Genomic DNA, 16927 nt, shown 5'->3' on the forward strand with positions numbered 1-16927 from the left:
TTCTTTTTTTTTTTGCACCCTCAGATTCCAGATTTTAAATAATTGTATCTTGGCCAAATATTGTCATATCTTAACAAACCATACATCAATGGAAAACTTATTTATACAAAAATTGACTCCTATGACTAGTGACACATTTCAGTGCACTGTGTCAATTAGCAAACACCGAAGCCTCACTGAGTGAGAGCGAGCAAGCGAGAGCGGCCTGTTAGAAGGTGAGGATCTAGAAGATGAAGGGGAGGAGGAGTACAGGGGGCACAGGCGCCCTTGCCAACTTTCTTAGGCATGTGTGTTTGTCTATGTGCGTGTTGCCCGCTTAGGCAGTGTTACCATGCAACTGTTCAAAAACACAGCCCATAATATTTACACAGTTACATTTTTTTCCACTCAGACCTTCGAAGTGCGTAGAGGAGGAATGAGAGAGAGACAGAGAGCAAGAGAAACAGAAACAAGCAGAGAGAGAGAGACATATATGCAATTAGAATGTGCTCTATGAATGAATGAATGGTTCTGTGAATGTGTGTATGCATATGTGTGTGTGTGTGTATGACGTGAAGGGTTTGTGTAAACAAAAGGAGACTTTCTGACCAATCGGCATACTTTCCATATCTGGTGATGTTAAACGTATTCCAAAATAAACCCAAAAATAATAAAATAAGTGTGTGATTATTCACACATCTTTGTGTTGTTCTTACTCGATATGCTTCATCCCGTGAAACACAAAAGTCTATCTATCTATCTATCTATCTATCTATCTATCTATCTATTCTACGTTCAAATTGCAAGTCTGCATTCTGTTTGGAACCTTAATTCAAATTCAATTCAGATTTATCAGCTCAGTGGAACATTGCACAGACAGAGAATTTAGCACCTGCTTTTCTTCAGCTAACAGAAAAACCTAAGGGAGGACTCAAGTGGACCTCTTATGTAATGTCCCACTGTATGAATAAAACTCTGTGTCTGTCTCTATCATCCTCTCTCTCTAGTTGAGGCATCAGCAGTGGAGTTTGGTCATGGAGAGTGCCGTTCCATCCGACCGGGGAAACTACACGTGTGTGGTGCAAAACAAATACGGGACAATCAGACACACTTACCAACTCGACGTGCTGGGTATGAACACAACACACACACGCATATTAAGCCTTTAACTTAAACTTACCTTCATCGCTAACTGTAATCTATCTCTCGTCCAATCAGAGCGCTCTCCTCACCGGCCCATCCTACAGGCGGGGCTCCCGGCCAATCAGACAGTGGTGGTGGGCAGTGACGTCGAGTTTCACTGTAAGGTGTACAGTGATGCTCAGCCACACATCCAGTGGCTCAAACACATCGAGGTGAATGGAAGCCAGTATGGGCCCAATGGCGCCCCCTACGTCAACATCCTTAAGGTACAGTCATCAATAATGGCACATCAGAAGAACGCATGAATGAACCACCACTTTTTTTCAGTTTTGTACATCAAATACTTATGAACACCTTTTTTGATTTGTTATGATGTCGATGATTTAAATGTTTGAACTATGCAAACATGTTTATTTTTTGAGTGTTAGAATGGTCCTTCATAGACGTTGAAGGCATTTGTTGAAATGTGTCCAAGTGCAGCTTAAATTAAACCACATATTAAGTCTCATGTGAGTTTTGAGTGACTGTTAGCGAGCACCTCCCTTAACTCTTAATCCCACCCATGTTAGCATCTCACTATAGACTCTGCAAGTGGAGAATTCGGGGTCTCTCGCTCTCTTTTTCCTCTCAGAGGAGTGAGAGAGGAGGCAGACATCTGTTTTGGGCTAAGCTAACCGCCGCGGTGGCGTCGCGCAGGGAGACAGCCATTAGCTGTGCTGCCCCACTCACTCTTCAGAGAAGAAGGAGGGAGGGAACAAGGGAAGAGGCTCCCGAAAAAGCCATGGAAAAAATGAGTGCGGGAAGCGAGGGAAGGGCCGAGTCAGCAGGCAGAGGAGGGGAGTGCGTCGGCTGGCCAGACCGCCACGCTATTTTAGACTCCCACATAATTGAAACAGTATTTTACTGGGAGCCGCGCGCCGGCTTTTCCCTTCCCCGCAGTCTCATCTGCGCACCCTCTAAAGCCTTCCCCAGCCCTCCCAGACCGAGAGTGCTGAGCGACAGATCATGTGTGGCGCAAAGCCTGCGATCAAGGGAAAGAACGGAAACTGAGAATAAAGCAAATGAAGCGTCTGAAAGAAACACAGAAACAGATATGTGTGGATGAAGGGGCTGAAGACCATATTTGAGCATTTAATTATAACGTATGGTGACATCAGAGCAATGGCCTAGCAGGTAGCCTATTGACTTGTGGCGCAAACCCAGGTGGAATGAGTTTGAATCCAGCTTGCCATAATTCCCAAGCTCCTGTTCTTATCCCACAATAAAAATTCAAACCGCACATACATCTTCATGGGTTGCAGTTTTCATCTGATGATAGTGTTGTGTATTTGCATGCACTGTGTGTTTTGGTTTTAACCCAGGCTCATGAAAATACATGCCTCATTGTACATTTCTGCAACTCGTACATTACTGCTTTAGAGTTGTTAAAAGGTACTGGGTTCGGTACTTTCGGTACTGAAATTTTAAAAACGTCTATTTCCCGCTCACATTTGAGTGCAGTTGAGCCGATTTTTAAACATCGCTGATTGGCCATAGTGTTCATGTGCTCAACAGACACATGGATGGGAGCATTTGAAAGCCATGTCCGCGGATCCGCTGACAGACGTGGCTGTTCACGGCAGTTTCAGAGTGAAATGTCTATAGAGTGGCGCTAAAACACGTTCAGTACATGACCTTGGCACATTTTTACTATTTTGATACAGGCACGTAATGCTGCGTTTTTTAATCACACTGCTTGAGGTACATATTGTGGCTGTTCAGAATTCAAATATCCGGGGAGTGTCGCTAAAGGTTAATGTGTTAGAAATATCACCTACACTAAACCCAACCCTAAAACTACCTGATAGTGTTAACAAATGCAAAAGTGATATAAAAACACATTTGTTTATGCAGCCATGCTATTTTAATGTCCCTATGCAGATTTGAGCTGTTTTGTCAAACCATAGTTTCACAAGGTTCGTACCAGAGCTATTCATCACTCAAGTGCAATGCTGTATCGCGTGAGCTGGCGAGCAAACCTACTGAATTTGCAAACGGATGCATATGAGGTTGTGTATGTGACGACAACTTTCTAAAGTATCAGTTTTCAAATCATGCAGGATGTTACAATTTTGAATTCATAACATAATATTGTGCAAGTAATTGTGTGAAAATTAAGCTTTATTGATCAAAACTCTGTACCTGTAATCAAATCAAACTTTTTGTGAAAATGTATAAAAGTTGTCTGAGATTTACTGCCACTAGTGTTCATTTCGACTGGAAACTGCAGTGATTTCATACATATAGGTATGTTTTTTTTTAGAGGCATGTATTTTCAATGAGCCTATGTTGGTTGGTTTACATTAACATTACAGTAACATTAATTGCGTTACGTTTTGTAAGTCAAAATCTATAAGAAGCTTAAAGAATGACAGTGAGTTCATTGAAATACACATGATGCACAGTGATAGGTGCTATTCAGAAATAAATTCTTGAGAAATTTTGATTCAGTTTGTGCATTTGAATTGAGATAGCAAAGTAGATTAAAAGATTCAAGAAATTAATGTAACCACTACCGCCCCCTCTTCCCCTATTAATAAATCACTTTGCATGTGGTTTAAAATAAATAATTGTAGTCAGTAAATTTTCTAAACTGTTCAAGTACAGTTCAGCTTCCTATACCAGTGCAGATAATGCTTGGTTAAACTGGATTTTGCTACCTGATCTCATGACAAAAAGGTACCTGTGGCAACTTTTTTGCAAGACACGAATATACGTAGCAACAAGTACATATCACTGCAGTTTCCAACTGAAATGAACACTAGAGGCAGTAAAACAGCAAGCACTTGTAATCGTTTTCATACACAGGTTTGATTACAACTCCATATGCTTTGCTTTCCAAACATAAGCTTGCTTGGTAGCTCTGCCAGGACAGAATTAGACTTAGGATGTGGAATCCTTGGGTACGAATCCTGTGAAAAACATGACTCACGATGAAAGAGCTGAAAGATGAGAGATCGAAAAACAAGCTAAAACGGCATGCTTGCGTTTGTGTTTTTACATCACATACACTTTTGTTCATACTATCGGGTAGGTTTAGGTATAGTGCAGATGGTACGCTATTTTAAAATGTCACAGAGCATTAGAGTTATAGTGCCTTTTAGCATCACTCAGTGGACATTTCACATTGAATGTGTCATGTAACGAACATGATGGTAAATATTTTGCATCTTGCGAAAAAGTTCCCACAAGTACGTTTTTGTCATGAGGCTATTTTGAGAGGTTGCTAGGTTTTTGCAGTTATGTACCAGAGTGGCGCAACTGTTTTTGTGAATTTGCCCCTAAGTGTATCAACATCTTAAAAAAAAGTGGTAGAACAAGCTGCGGGAGAATTTTAAATCATTAAGAGTTTATTCATGTGTGAACGTGTTCACCTCTTGACTAAGTGTGTGTGTGTGTCTCTACAGAGTTTTGTCAGTAAAGTAAAAGAGGCCCACGATATGCTGACTCTGTATAATGTGTCAGAAAAAGATGCAGGCCAGTACTGGTGCAGAGCCCACAACTTTGTAGGCATGTCAGAGAATACATTCTGGCTCATGGTGTCCCAGCCAGGTAAAAATCTTTCTCCAAACAGCTGCTGTCAGTCAAGACTTTGGTGGCGTAGAGTCAAACTCCCCTAAACTCTCTATTTCTCCCTGCTCTTCTCGTCCCTTTTTCACACGTTAAATAAGGTGACCTGATTCAAGGACTTGTTACGTAAGGCAGTGTGTGTCTTCTTCAATTAAACGCTCGCTTCTTCCCCCAATCAATGCAACAAGGGCATGTTTAATAGGAGCCGGGACTGTGCCACACGCACATTCTTATTGATTTTTTTCATACACTACACACAGCTCTGGGAATACCGGGACTCACACTTCTACATAAATTGGTGTCAGTTTTATCTAGTGAGAGGTTAAATTAGGCTTGAAGCTGGTAATATTCTTCCTTGCTCTTTTTATGTTTTCTTTTGCACCTCAAACAGATCTGGATGAAAACTAATGTGACCTGCTGCTGCTGCTGATGCATTACATTTTCCATCAGGGTTTGGGGTTTTACTTTGCTTCTAGGTCATCTCTTCATATGCTGCATTGTGGGATTTCTGGGTTAATGGTGATGGGTTATCTCATCTTCACTCATTCAGATCTTCCTCCCGGTGTTGGGCACTGTTTCTTTCTCAAGGGTTGTGGTTTACGCATCTGTCTTTCTCTCTCTCCGTCTCTCCTTGCTTTTCCAGACTGCGGGAATAAATACTACGGATAAAGAGCTGGAGATTCTCTACCTGACCAATGTGTCTTTTGAGGATGCGGGGCAATACACTTGTCTGGCAGGGAACTCGATTGGCTATAACCATCACTCTGCCTGGCTTACAGTGTTACCAGGTATATTCTCACTCTCTGGGGTTTTCTTTTCACACCTTTTCTGTCTCCACACTTCCTGTTTTCTCTATTGTCATTGAATGTTTATAGTTTTGCAGAATGTTTTTGAAATGTTTTCTCAATGGAGCCAGGGCAGACGGCAGCCTTGTTTTTATTCATGTCAAATTAAATATGCCACCCTCTGAAAAAAACAACTTGGTAGTTTGTAATTGTTTTCAGATTTAAACATGGCACATGCAGAGATGATGGGTTTTTCTCATAGACTGTTTCCACTTGATAACACACGCGCTCGTGATGGAAGTGCTTGTTGTGTTTACTGGACTATTTACTGATGGCACACAGTCCCAGTATCTGGGAGGCCCGATTCATTAATTCTTACATCCTCTGCGCTCATCCTGTTATCCTGCTCTCCGTTCTGCTGCTGTAATTAAAATCGCTAGTCTCGTATAGAGCCACTGAACTCTATCTGTGTGGCTCATCACACAAGTGCCAAATAAGCCTCCCAGAGAGAGAGGCATTATGGGATGTTTGTACCTGCACGGGGGCGCGATAGCATGTTAATTAGTTTGTAAGGTGGCTGTAAATTAACTGCAGGCTTTCTGCTTTATAATTTCGAACAAAACAATAACTAATGATTGACTTAACATGATCTTTAATCTAACCATTTGTAGGGCTTGTTTTTAAAGTTAGCGTGGTAAGTCTCGAGGCTGTAGTTAGTAGCCAATTTATGTTGGGTTTCATGTTTTATTCAAGTTGATAAACTGACTTCTGTGGTTATGTGTATTAGAAACAAACAGGGTCCAAAATGAGCCTTTTGCCACAGAGGTGGATTAGTTGAGAAAATTTACTGGCCACAAATATTTCTAATCACCCTGATTTTATATTGCACAAGTGCAACATTAAGTTCTGAAGAAAACCTTTTAGGCAAATTTTGCACTGAGAAAAAGTTGAAGATAATTCCTATCCTCCAGTAAAACTTCAGTTATTTTCTCATCAAAGTAAAGCTTAGCAAATTGTACTTGCATTTGCAAGTTAAAGCGATAGTTCACCAAAAATGAAAATTTGATGTTTATCTGCTTACCCCCAGGGCGTCCAAGATGTAGGTGACTTCGTTTCATCAGTTGAACACAAACAAAGATTTTTAACTCAAACCATTGCAGTCTGTCAGTCATATAATGGCAGTCAAAGGGATCCACGGCTTTGAGAGTGAAAAAAAAAACATACACAGACAACAAAATTAAACCCTGCGGCTCGTGACGACACATTGAGGTGTTAAGACACAAAACAATCAGTCTTTACAAGAAACTGAACAGTATTTATATCTTTTTTTACCTCTGATCCACCGCAATGTCCAACTGTCCTGAGCGCGTTCACAACAGCCGGCGCGTGACCTCAGTTTGTTGTGAAAAACCAATGCAAGCAAACAATCTTTTAGTTTTTAATCAGTTCCAACAATCAGAATAAGCACAAGTAATTACCATTTTGAGTAGCCGTCGTAGCCACTATCTCTTTGCACTTTGTAAACAATGAGTGACTTATACGTGTGACAGATCGCTTCTGCGCATGCGTCTACAATGCCAGAGCGCATTGACACGTCACATGCCAGCTGTTGTGAATGTGCTTAGGACAGTTGGATATTGCGGTGGATCAGAGGTGAAAAATTATATAAATACTGTTCAGTTTCTTGTAAAGACTGATTGTTTCATGTCTCTCAAAGCTGTGGGTTCCATTGACTGCCGTTATATGACTGACAGACTGCAACATTTTAAGTTAAAAAGCTTCGTTTGTGTTCTACTGAAGAAACAAAGTCATCTACATCTTGGATGCCCTGGGGGTAAGCAGATAAACATCAAATTTTCATTTTTGGGTGAACTATCCCTTTATTTACTCACCCTTTTAGTTCCAAACCCGTAAGACCTTCATTCATCTTTGAAACACAAATTAAGATATTTTCAATGAAATCCGAGAGCTTTCTGACCCTGCATAGACAGCAACACAACTGACACATTCAAGGCCTAGAAAGGTGGTAAGGACATCATTAAAATAGTCCATGTGACATTAATGGTTAAACTGTAATTTTATAAAGCTATGGAACATTTTTTATGCGCAAAGAAAAGAAAACGAATGACTTATTTCAACAATTTCTTCTCTTCCGTGTCTGATGTAGAACCCGGATACACTGTGCCTCATTTATGTCATTATTTTTGTTTTATTTGCACAAAAAGTATTCTCGTTGCTTCTTAAAATTACAGCTGAACCACTGATGTCACATGGACATTTTTATCGATGTCTTTATTATTTCTCGCCCTTGAACATGGTAATTACATTGCTGTCTATACAGCAGAATTCTTCAAAAATAATGTAATTTGTGTTCTGAAGATGAATGAAGGTCTAATGGGTTTGGAATGACATGGGGGTGAGTAATTAATGACAGAATTTTCATTTTTGGATGAACTATCCCTTTAAGCGCTCGGATGCTGATAATAGACACTAATAGAAAAGTGAGCCATTTTAAAACATTTTAATTGATCATGGTGTCCAAAATTTACATACTCCTTTAAATAAGTACTTCTCAGCTGTTTAGAAATTGTTTTAAATGGTACCATTCACAACAGTCATTGTTTCTCATAATGTCATCAGCCCATGTCTAATCTGTGCTCTTGTGCTCTGTGTCAGCGGTGGAGATGGAGAGAGAGGATGACTATGCGGACATCCTCATCTACGTGACGGGCTGCGTGCTCTTCATCCTCACCATGGTCATCATTATCCTCTGCCGCATGCGGATGAACACGCAGAAGACTCTCCCCACGCCGCCCGTTCAAAAACTGTCCAAATTCCCCCTCAAGAGACAGGTAACAGAAAGTAGATACAAGATTTGATCAGCCTATTTCCTATTTTCTTTCTCTCTCTGCATCTCTTTTGCACGCTTAACGTAAAGCTGGTGTAGTATATCTTCGGGCTATTCGTGTCTATGAAGACGTACTGTGTGGATGTCATAGATGTGATGTGGCAGAGGGATATTCCTGCTCTCCTGGAGACTGCCTGTGTTTATATCATGTTTCTCTCCTGGTAAAACTCGCTCTCTCTCAGTTGTTTTAAACATTTTAAATCGCAGCAGCTGCAGCTGACACACACACTGTCTCTCTAATCTCTGTCGCTCTCTCAATCTCTTCTTCTTTTTCCCCTCAAGTTATTTCCAGCAATCAAAGTCTGACAATGTCACACTGGAATCAACGCAAGCAACATAATCATGTTGCAATGTTTTTTTTTCTTCTTTTATTCAAATAGTGTGTGCTCGTTCTGAATTTAGAAAATATTGAGATATCATTGTCAGACAGTTTGATCTTCCTGCTGCTGACATACTTTCTCAGTCTCTCATGAAAGTCTACGCAAATTTGCATTTTCTAAAGGAAATAGCAGTGGAACTAGAAGAAGAGTGCTCACGTTATAGGCAAACATGCCGTTGTCGTGAGATTCAGCGCACATGTGTATTGATTCTTGTGCATAGACAGTTACGAATTACTTAAAAGATGCAAATCAATGCCAGAAGGAAACCAATCACATTTAGGAGGAACATATTACATTATGATGATGCCATTGCAAATTAGTTGGATTTTGAATACTTAACTTTATATGTACGTCAAATGCAAGAAAGAAAAAAAAGAGCCAGTTGAGCTAGTGGCTCCCAAGCTCCTTTTTGGACACAAGACAACAGTGAAACTCCCAAGCATAGCTGTGTGTGCACGGCACCAGTGAGATTCTGTGGTCCATTACGTGGAGATCTGACAGCTACAAACCTCTCTCTCTCAGAAGCACTCCTCTGAGGAACAGACACCATGTTTCTGTCTGCAACACAACACTTCAGAGTAGACGATCTTCTTAAAATAGACATCTTGATCCTTCTTCTCTCTCTGTCTCGCTTTTACACTAGCGGTCTTATTTTCTTTCAGGGACAATAACATGCTGTTTTTATTCTTTACCCAAGCAGGTGTCCTTGGAATCTAACTCTTCCATGAATTCAAACACCCCGTTGGTCCGGATCGCCCGACTGTCATCCAGTGACGGGCCCATGCTGCCCAACGTTTCTGAGCTTGAACTGCCCTCTGACCCCAAGTGGGAGTTTCCACGTACAAAGTGAGTTACAAACTGAACATCAAATAACAATAATAATTGTAATAGACAGTTTTAGTAAACCCTGTTGTGTGAGTTTTGTTCCTTGCTGATTGATGATTCTGTTGCAGACTAACGCTGGGAAAGCCGTTGGGAGAGGGTTGCTTTGGGCAGGTAGTTATGGCTGAAGCCATTGGGATTGACAAAGAGAAACCCAACAAACCTCTCACTGTTGCTGTCAAGATGCTTAAAGGTGAGTGTGTGTTCAGATGGTATACGTTACATTTGAAAGATCAATTCACTTCCATAATAAAAATGTGATAATTTACTCATGTCATCCAAGATGTTCATGTCTTTCTTTCTTCAGTCGAAAAGAAATTAAGGTTTTTGAGGAAAGCCTTCAAGGATTTTTCTCCATATAGTGGACTTCATTGGGAATCGTCGGGTTGAAGGTCCAAACTGCAGTTTCAATGCAACTTCAAAGGGCTCTATATGGTCCCTACAATCGGCCATTTTCTAAAAGAAATTAAAAATGATATGCTTTTTAACCACAAATGCTCTGCACTAGCTCTGCCTGTCCATGACTTCATGCATTACATAATCAAGTTGGAAACGTCATGCACGGTTAGTTCTTAGTCTGTGTACTTCGGTTCAAAATGTCCATCTCATTTTCTCCTCCAACTTCAAAATAGTCCGACATCGTTGTTTTCACCTTTTTCCGTAAAGGGCGTTTGATTTTCTTTGTACATTCGCTTTGTAAACGCTGGGTCGGTATTTATACCTATGTCATGCGTGACCTTTTTTTGAGACAATGACTGATTGTTTCACTAGACCAGATCCTTATTCTTAGTCTGGGATCATGTAGAGCCCTTTAAAGCTGCACTGAAACTGCAATTTGGACCTTCACCCCAGTGATCGCCATAAAAGTCCACTATGTGGAGAAAAATCCTGGAATGTTTTTTTTTTATCAAAAAACGTAATTTCTTTTCAACTTTTTGATCTCAGATAAATCCTATTTATTAAATAACCTGAAAAAAGCGGCAAATCAGAATATTAGAATGATTTCTAAAGGATCATGTGACACTAAAGACAGAAATAATACTGACAATTCAGTTTTGCATCAAAAGGTTAAATTACATTTAATATATATTAAAATAGAAAACAGTTATTTTAAATTGTAATATTGTTACCTTTTTTTAGATGACGGCACAGACAAGGACCTGTCGGACCTTGTGTCTGAAATGGAGATGATGAAGATGATTGGAAAACACAAAAACATCATCAACTTGTTGGGGGCATGCACACAAGATGGTCAGTATGCACATAGACACAAGATAAGATCTCAACTTTGATGTTTTGAGCTGAAACTGAATTGTTTCTGACTGTGTTCACGCAGGTCCTCTGTATGTGCTGGTGGAATATGCCTCTAAAGGGAATCTTAGGGAATACTTGCGGGCGAGAAGACCTCCTGGGATGGACTACTCATTTGACACTTGTAAAATCCCAAATGAAACTCTTACATTTAAAGATCTGGTGTCCTGCGCCTATCAGGTCGCCAGGGGTATGGAGTACCTGGCCTCAAAGAAGGTAACACATCTACTTATCTCAGTTTGTAAACCTTTAAAAATAGAAGTAATTTAAGATGCTTGTAATGTTTATAATGTTTATAAATGCTGTCCACGAATGCCAGTTATTATTTTCCGAAGGTGTATGTCGTAGTGTGTATTTATCAGACGTGAGCATAAAAGATGGCCCTCGTTCTGTTTGTGTTGCCAGTGTATCCATAGGGATCTTGCGGCCCGGAATGTTCTGGTAACCGAGGACAACGTGATGAAGATTGCAGACTTTGGCCTGGCTAGAGATGTGCACAACATTGACTACTACAAGAAGACCACCAACGTAAGTCGGCACTATTATCAATCTCAAAATGCTTGAAGGATAGCACTCTTGGGTGGCATTGGATTGTAGCACAGCGGATGTGGTTACGCACTGGATTTCAAATGTCAAGCCTGCAGGTGTTGAATTTTTTGTGTGCCTAGTTTTGGAACTTTTGAAGGTGTGTTTATGAGCTGCTTGTCATAAATGAAATAACTGTTGATTGAGGTCTGGAGTTGGTAATAAGAATGTGTGGGTATTGGCTAGGACTGGGCGGTATTGAACATATAACTGTTTTCCTGGCCCACTAAAATGCCTTTTCAGGAGTAACTAGCTAAAGGGGCGCTGCTATCTTTACTACATTTTCAGCAATGTGACATAAGCTTAGCTGTGGAAAAAACACTTGTTTTCCAGCATGTAGCACTGTAAGATTTTACCAAGTTAATTTATTGATGAACTGGTTAAAAAAAAGTGTCCCTGGACCACAAAATCAGTCGTAAGTAGCACAGGTATATTTGTAGCAATAGCCAACAATACAGTGTTTGGGTCAAAATTATCAATTTTTCTTTTATGCCAAAAATCATTAGGGTATTAAGTAAAGATCATGTTCCATGTGACCACTTAAATATATCAAAACTTAATTTTTGATTAGTAATTGGCATTGCTAAGAACTTCATTTGGACAACTTTAAAGGCGATTTTCTCAATGTTTTAATTTTTTGCACTCAGATTCGAGATTTTCAAGTAGCTCGGCCAAATATTGTCCTATCCTAATAAACTAATGCATCAATGGAAAGCTTATTTATTCAGCTTTCAGATGATGTGTAAATATCAATTTCAAAAAATTGACTCTTATGACTGGTTTTGTGGTCCAGGGTCTTAACTGATTCACAGATTCATTTGAATCAGCACTTTTTGTGTAGCTAGAACTCATTCTTTTTGTCTTTTTTGCAGCATAAATGCCATGTAAATCCCATGTAAATTTGGGATTCAAAATAATGATTTGGCTATTTTCAGTCACGTAATTTGAAAATAATTGGCAACGCTGGGTAGATTGCTTGCAAATTGTAATCCATTGCTGGGTACGAATTACATGACAAAAATGTAGTTAGTAATGTAATCTGTTAGATTACTTGTTTTAGGTAATTATATTCTGATTACTGTATAATTACTTTTAGACTTATATTATTTACTTTTCTATTTTCTATACTTTTCTATGAGCCAAACTCACTGAGAGGTGCTTTTGTCACCAATTTTTGAAGCATGGATCACAAATTTATTCACATGGCATTTACTGTACACGGCCATTCTGTGAAAATTTTGTGAATATAGTCACAGTTAAATGCTATAAAACACAGTATGATTTTCGAGAAAGTACATTTCAAAAATAATTAGGGAGAATCAATAAATTATGAATGATTTACTACCTTTGTGTGAATAATATGTAATCATGTAATCCATAAAAAGATGACTGTAATCTGATTATGAGCAATTTAAAAAGTACTTTATACCTTTTAAAACTAATCCAGTAATCAATTACTACCCAGCACTGATGACAGGCTATAATTTAAATGATACTGCTTATATACCTTCGGTGTAGTTACATTTTTGTTAATAGCATGTAGTGTGCTTGCTACTTTTTTAAACAGTTGGCTTGTAGTAGCTTGTAGCAAGCTCATCTTAGCTTTCCTAACACTGGTACAATAGACGGAATGTGTTGAATGGAACTGTTAGGTGTTGTGACGGCAGGCTTGGATGTGGGGTGTGGTTGGTGAAGTATTTGGATATTGGATGGGACAGTTGGAGATTAGAGGGCAATGGGGAGCGGAACGATGTTGACGCGGACTGCTAAAGTGTATTTGTATTAGACGGGACAGTAGGAGATTAAGCTGCAGGCCTGTTGATGTTCGTTGGGCGTCTGTATGTCTTGCTGGGTCAGCACCGCTGTTGTTCTGACTGATCTGTGTCCTTTCAGGGTCGTCTGCCCGTCAAATGGATGGCACCAGAAGCACTGTTCGACCGCGTCTACACGCACCAGAGCGATGTGTGAGTTTACATTGCCATGCATACCTCTTCTCTTTTCCCCATCACTTCATGCCATCTGTTCATAAAGTTCATCAAGCGGTAAAGGAATGCAAGTGAACACTGCAACCCTGCAACGATAGCATCAAAGCCATCCAAGGGAGCAGGCCAGTGTTTCCCGCACTGGAATTCACCAGACATGAAAACAACATCTTTGACCAAAGTTGAAAGGGCTGAGAATCATTAAATAAAACAAAGAAACAAAGAAACACATCCTTCTGTTCTTCTGCTGGATTCACTCAACAATAAACATACAGCATGACTAGTGTAGTCAAATTTAGACTTCATTCATTAGAGCAATTACTAAATAAAGATACTGTATATGTATTGGGGCGTTTTCTCCGAGGAGACAGGGGAGGCAGTGTTTCCTCAAAATATTAGATGAGAAAAAGTACAAAAAGTAGTACAGAAATAAAACAATGGCAGTATTACAAAATATACCATTAAAAAGTGTATAAATCATTAGTTTTTCTAAAGAAACATCATCCAACAGCAAAACCAGTAGGTAAAGTTACAGCAGGAGGCCGTGTCTCTCTCGCCACTCCTTAGCCCATTGAGTTTTAACAGACTGCCTAAAGCATCCGGTCAGTTTGGTGGGGGGTAATTGAGAATGAATGGAGGAAGGTTGCGTGAGAGGAGGCAATGCCTCCATTGTGATATGATTGGATATGACTGGTTATGATCGGCTGTGATTGGTTCATGCGATAAATCCCACCTCTTGTGTTCGTACGCGTTCGCAAATCACTCTGAATAAACAGTATAATGGCATTAATTAGAAAACTAACTTTTAGAAAGTATACAACTCACACACTTAGATATAACCACTTTGTTACATCCAAATAAGACTTAAAATGGCATAAAAAAACCATGATCTGTGGAAGTTTTTAGTGAGTGATCAGCTTGGTGAGATTTAAAGTAAATGACCAATATTTACTGAGCTTTGATGACTGAAATTAAAAAGAATGGCTGAACATACGTTTACAAATGAAATATATTGTTTAAACTGTTACTGCCTTAAGTTGCTATTTTAGAAAAAATGTAAAATGCTTAAAATCACTTGGGGTGATTCATACTTGGCTTTAATAAATAGAATATTGATTAGATTGTTAATGTAAAAATATTATTTTTTGAATTACGTTTTTTTCTGATAATGTAAATAATGTTTATTTAACCAATAAAATGTGTCTGAATTTACATTTAATTTAAAAAAAAAAAAACAAAACATTGAGGACTTTGCCTCCTCACTTCAGAACACCACCGCACACCACTGATATAATATAATATTATATTATATTATATTATGACACATTGGTGTTTATGCATCTAGTGTATCGATTATGAATTTTGGGAAACAAGTCAGTAAAACGCTGACCAAAAAATACATTAAAACATTAAGAGTGTGAAATATCATTACAATTTAAAACAAGTTTCCTATTTTAATATATTATAAAGTGTAATTTATTCTTGTGATGCAAAGCTGAATTTTCAGCATCATTACTCCAGTCTTCAGTGTCACATGATCCTTCAGAAATCATTCTAATATTCTGATTTAGTGCTAAAGAAACATTTCTATTAGCAATCTTATTATCAATGAAAACAGCTGTGCTGCTTAATATTTATGTAATATATTTTTTCAGGATTCTTTGATGAATAGAATGTTTAAAAGAACAGCATTTAAGACAGAAATCTTCTGTAACATTATAAATGTCTTTGCTGTCACTTTTGAATGTATCCTTATTAGATTAATACATTTCTTTAGAAAAAGAAAAAAATCTTACTGTCCCCAAACTTTTGAACAGTAGTGTGTGTGTGTCTGTATTTGCACATCAGGTTTTGATTAGTATGTTATACTGCACACTGTCTCTCAGCAGACCGAACACCCATTCATCACACTCAGACCGGTACCCGGAGCTGCAGTTTCCAATATGTCTAAATACTCTTTAATCACAACTGGCCTGAGACAGCAGTAATACAATAATATCATCTGCCTCTGCCTATAGGCTCTACTTATGCTATGATATATGAGCAGTGAGCCCTTCATTCACTCAGTCTGCTCTGTATGTGTGTGAGTTTGTGTGAGCACCACGCTGATGGGCGTAAATGAGATTTGACTCCAACATAAAGCTAATGAATGGATAGTGATATAATGACGAGCCAATTATGCGGCTCCCATAAGGCTTCTAACTGACTGTGTGTGCGTGTGTGCGCCTGTGTGTTTGGCTGGGTAGCATTAGCTGGCTCATAGCTCCTGTTGTCTCTTAGCGTGGCTAATTTGATTAGCACTGCTCAGTGGTGGCGTGGGAGGAATGGGGCCAAAACAAAAGAGCCCTGAGTTAACAGAGCAGCTTGTGATAACACTCACCCACATACACATATGTGAGCACACACACTCGCTCTAGTTTAATAGACTCACGTCTCATATCACCAACATATATTATAAGCCTCAGTGAGAACTAACAAAACTCCTCTCTCACATCTGCCAAGTATCTACACCCCCAGAGAGACAGATAGTGTTAGTATTGTTACTTCATATTTCAAGCACAACTAGCATATATAGTGGTTCAACAAGTGTTTAGACACTTCGTTTGTCCCTGAATTAGACTTACATTTTGTACAGTACTGTAAATGTGTGATTTTTGTCTCTTATTTGCTCTCAACTGTGACCTCTTTTGAATCCCAGGTGGTCTTACGGAGTGTTGTTGTGGGAGATTTTCACACTGGGCGGCTCACCGTACCCAGGTATCCCAGTGGAGGAGCTCTTTAAACTGCTGAAGGAAGGTCATCGGATGGACAAACCTGCCAACTGCACTCATGAACTGTACGCTGGTGATTTTCTTTGCTTTTCATTTAGAAAACTCCTTATTTTTACCTTATAACCTTTTTTATTCATCTCTTAAAATAATGCTGTAGAGTAGGGCTGAATGATTAAAACCAGTATGACTTAGTGCGAGCGTTAAATTAAATTAAAGCTACAATTTAATGAAATAAAAAAAAGAGAAGCTTAAATGTGGAAGAAAAGTAAGAAATTAAGGTAGCCAAATTATATATATTCTTAAATAAACTTTTTTTATTTATTAATAATAATAAAATAAAGCAAAACAAAAAAGTCAAATTGTGTAGCCCTACATACAAGCAAACCTGAACTCTAGTTAATAATACTATTTCACTGTAAAATAAAAGAGCATTAAAACAGAATTATATATATATATATATATATGTGTGTGTGTTTTATTTATTTATTTTTATTTTTTTGCTTAAGTACTCTTTTATTTTACAGTAAAATAGTGTTAATACTACTTAATACTAGTAGTAGTAGTAATAATAATAATAACTGTAATAAAATAA

General features: G+C 38.8%; 1 protein-coding gene across 1 annotated transcript in view; it reads left to right on the plus strand.

Moving 5' to 3' along the window:
• The window catches only part of fgfr3 (fibroblast growth factor receptor 3), a 51391-nt gene that overhangs the window by 29574 nt on the left and 4890 nt on the right, over window positions 1-16927 (plus strand). The window contains 11 exon segments of the mRNA XM_051126010.1: window positions 987-1110; window positions 1198-1388; window positions 5375-5519; window positions 8193-8368; window positions 9505-9650; window positions 9758-9879; window positions 10827-10937; window positions 11023-11213; window positions 11403-11525; window positions 13476-13546; window positions 16263-16400. Coding sequence (XP_050981967.1) covers window positions 987-1110; window positions 1198-1388; window positions 5375-5519; window positions 8193-8368; window positions 9505-9650; window positions 9758-9879; window positions 10827-10937; window positions 11023-11213; window positions 11403-11525; window positions 13476-13546; window positions 16263-16400 — 1538 coding nt within the window.

This window comes from Labeo rohita, chromosome 13 (genome assembly GCF_022985175.1).
Source record: "Labeo rohita strain BAU-BD-2019 chromosome 13, IGBB_LRoh.1.0, whole genome shotgun sequence".
NCBI classification, from domain to species: Eukaryota; Metazoa; Chordata; class Actinopteri; order Cypriniformes; family Cyprinidae; genus Labeo; species Labeo rohita.